At 57.5% G+C, this 2,859-nt stretch overlaps 1 protein-coding gene across 1 annotated transcript; it reads left to right on the plus strand.

Annotated features, from left to right (window-relative positions):
- The first annotated feature begins 848 nt into the window (after window positions 1-848).
- On the plus strand, window positions 849-2,386 carry LOC108491867 (zinc finger protein 239-like). The gene is made up of 3 exons (XM_017803667.1): window positions 849-995; window positions 1,069-1,150; window positions 1,339-2,386. The coding sequence occupies exons 1-3, from the start codon at window positions 978-980 to the stop codon at window positions 2,175-2,177; spliced, it is 939 nt and encodes a 312-aa protein (XP_017659156.1). The 5' UTR covers window positions 849-977; the 3' UTR covers window positions 2,178-2,386.
- Window positions 2,387-2,859: the final 473 nt, after the last annotated feature.

Genomic DNA, 2,859 nt, shown 5'->3' on the forward strand with positions numbered 1-2,859 from the left:
GAGCCTGGAGAGGGGGGAGCTCGGGCCCCCTGTGCCGAGCCAGTGTTCGAGGCCATGCTCTTGGTGCCAAATTGCCCCTGGTCAGGCTGAACCCAGAGCCCGCCCATGTGTCAGGGCGCTCGTTCTGCTCCCTGTACTCCTTGCCCTGGGGCAGCCTCTGGTGTCCCCCCTCCTGTGGGGCTGTTTGGTTGCCTTGGGCACAGCCGGTCCTTGTGCAGGACTGTGCCCTTGGTGGCTCTTGGGGGTGGGCGGGAGGTGTTTTTTGGGGGTGCCGGGCTGGGTTGGTGGCAGAGCCCTGGCAGTTGGTGGGGGGATGCGGGTCCCCCCCACGATGGGGGTTGGTGTTGCTGGGTCAGGCCCCGCCGGCTCCATTGTCAGCCCAGTGCCGGTGGGGGGGACACAGCGGGTTTGGGGCTTCCCGGGAGTGCCGGGGGTGGGTGTGGAGCCCGGGAGCTGCCGAGTGTGGAGGGTGGAGTGGGGCAATGCCAGAGCTGGGGGATCCCCGGCAGCCTGGAGGGAGGAGCATGGAGAGGGTGGAGCCCCGGGACCTCTGGGAACCTGAAACGGGAGGCATGGAGAAGGGGAAACCTGGACAGTGGGGACCCCTGGGATCCCCAAGACAACCAAGTGGAGAACTTGGAGAGAGGGAATGTCCGGGAACGTGGCACCCCAAAGGTGAGAGTCAGAGGAGAAGGGACCCTTGGGACCCCAACACTCCCAGCATGCTGAACTGGGATCTCCAGCATCCCAGATAAGAGAGACCCTCTGAACGCCAGAGGGGACAAGTCCAGAGAGGGGGAACTTCTGGGACAGGTTGTTTGGGCTAATCTTCATATTTTGGAGTATATTTTAGTCAAATGTCAAGTATTTGCACTTCGGGAAAGCAGGGGTCTTCTTGCTATTTTTGAGGAATTCTTTTCCTGAATCTGGGTGGTTTAGGTTTTTCTGGGCTAAATCTTGGTGTTTTGGAAGTTTTTATGGACACAGGATGCCTGGTGAGTTCTAGAGATGGACTTGGGCAGGAGGAACCCCCAAGCAAATGCACTCAGCCTTTCTATTCCCTCCCATCAGGATTTGTCCTTCCCAAAGCTTGGGCGGATGGAGGAGGAGGCTGCGAGGAAGAGGAAGATGCCTTGGGCCCCCCAGGCAGGTGAGGAGGAAGTCAGTGTCCCTTTGGGCGGGTGTTGTGCTGGCTCTGTCAGCCCAGCATGGCCCCGGCTGCAGGACAACCCTGCTGCCGCCGCCGTCCTGCTGGGGCCGGAGTTGGGGGGATGTCCTTGGCCTTCCCTGTGGGCCAGAGGCAAATCCCCTCCATGTCCTTCTTGCTTCCTGCCACAGGCCCTGAGCTGAGGACGGAGAGCCCGGAGGACAAATCCCCCCGTGAGACCCTGGTGGGAGAGGCCGTTTTGAAGGGCTCCCCGGCGCAGGAAGGCAGCGGGGAGGAAAAGGGCCGGAGATCCCTTCACAGGAGGGGCTCCAAAGCCAGTCAAGGGTGCTCTGAGGAGGAAAGAGCCAGCCTGTGCTGGGAAGGTGGCTGGAGCTTGAGGGGGAGCTCTGACCTGGTGGTTCCTGACCAGCCTCCCAGCCGGGAGAAGCCCTTCAAGTGTTTGGAATGTGAGAAGAGCTTCAAGAAGAGCTACCACCTGATCCGACACCAGCAGATCCACACTGGAGAACGTCCCTACACATGTGGGGAATGTGGGAAGAGCTTCAGTTCCAGCTCCAACCTCCTCACCCACCAGCACATCCACACTGGAGAACGTCCCTACAAGTGCTTGGAATGTGGGAAGAGCTTCAACCAAAGCTCCAACCTGATCCGACACCAGGCCATCCATACTGGGGAGCGGCCCTACACATGTGGGGAATGTGGGAAGAGCTTCAGTGACAGCTCCAGCCTCCACAAACACCAGTGCATCCACACTGGGGAGCGGCCGTACAAGTGCTTGGAATGCGGGAAGAGGTTTAAGACCAGCTCACATCTCCTCCTGCATGAGCGGACGCACACGGATGAGAGGCCCTTCCGGTGCACCAACTGCGGGAAGGGCTTCAACCGGAACTCTCACCTCGTCACCCACCGGTGCATCCACACCGGGGAGAAACCTTACAAGTGTGGGGAGTGTGGGAAGAGCTTCAACCAGAGCTCTACCTTGACCTCACACCAACGGACCCACCAGTAAGGGAAGCCCTTTGAGTGCCCCAACTGTGGGAAGAGTTTTGGCCACTGCTTCCACCCCAAATGAACCTCCTGATGGTGAGGCAACCCGTGGAGTCCAGTGACTGGCAGTCAATCCCTTTCTACCAGAAAGGGCCAGTCCCCTTTCCCAGGGGCAGGTTCTGCCAACAGAACCCTTCTTAGGGGGTGTATGGAGATGCCTGCCTTGGCTGGGGACCCCCCAAGGTCACTTTTTGAGGTTAAGAGCAGAGATCTCCACATGAGCGTTGGTCTGGGGAAGTTCCATCCATCTCTAATTCAGAATTATTGCTTTTGTGCCAGCTTTAGTAGAATTGCTTCAACAATTGCTTTAGTGTAGAGCACTGTACTATCTTAACCTATACTCCTGGTAGTTTTATTGTTTATGTGGTGCAGTAAATAATTCTGATGAAGATCTTTTGTCTGATCATTTGTAACCCTAAATAAATTCATTTCTATCAATTGATATGATTTGCCACCATTAAAACCTGAGGGACAAAAGTGTTTCAGTCACACCTGTGTAATTCCTCTAAACTGAAAGTTTTGGCAGAATCCAAGGCTGAGATTGGATCCAGCAGCCCCCAGCACCCCACAGGAAGTTGGGAGCTCAGGGGGCCACTCCGCCTTCCCAGCCCCCCTGTGCCCAAAGACCCCCATGGCACCGTCGG

This window comes from Lepidothrix coronata, unplaced genomic scaffold, assembly GCF_001604755.1.
Source record: "Lepidothrix coronata isolate B3197 unplaced genomic scaffold, Lepidothrix_coronata-1.0 Scaffold2158, whole genome shotgun sequence".
NCBI lineage: Eukaryota > Metazoa > Chordata > Aves > Passeriformes > Pipridae > Lepidothrix > Lepidothrix coronata.

Coding starts and splice junctions, on each gene's coding strand:
- LOC108491867 (XM_017803667.1), top strand. Junction 1,151..1,338: donor GCCTTGGGCCCCCCAGGCAG/GTGAGGAGGAAG, acceptor TTCCTGCCACAG/GCCCTGAGCTGAGGACGGAG.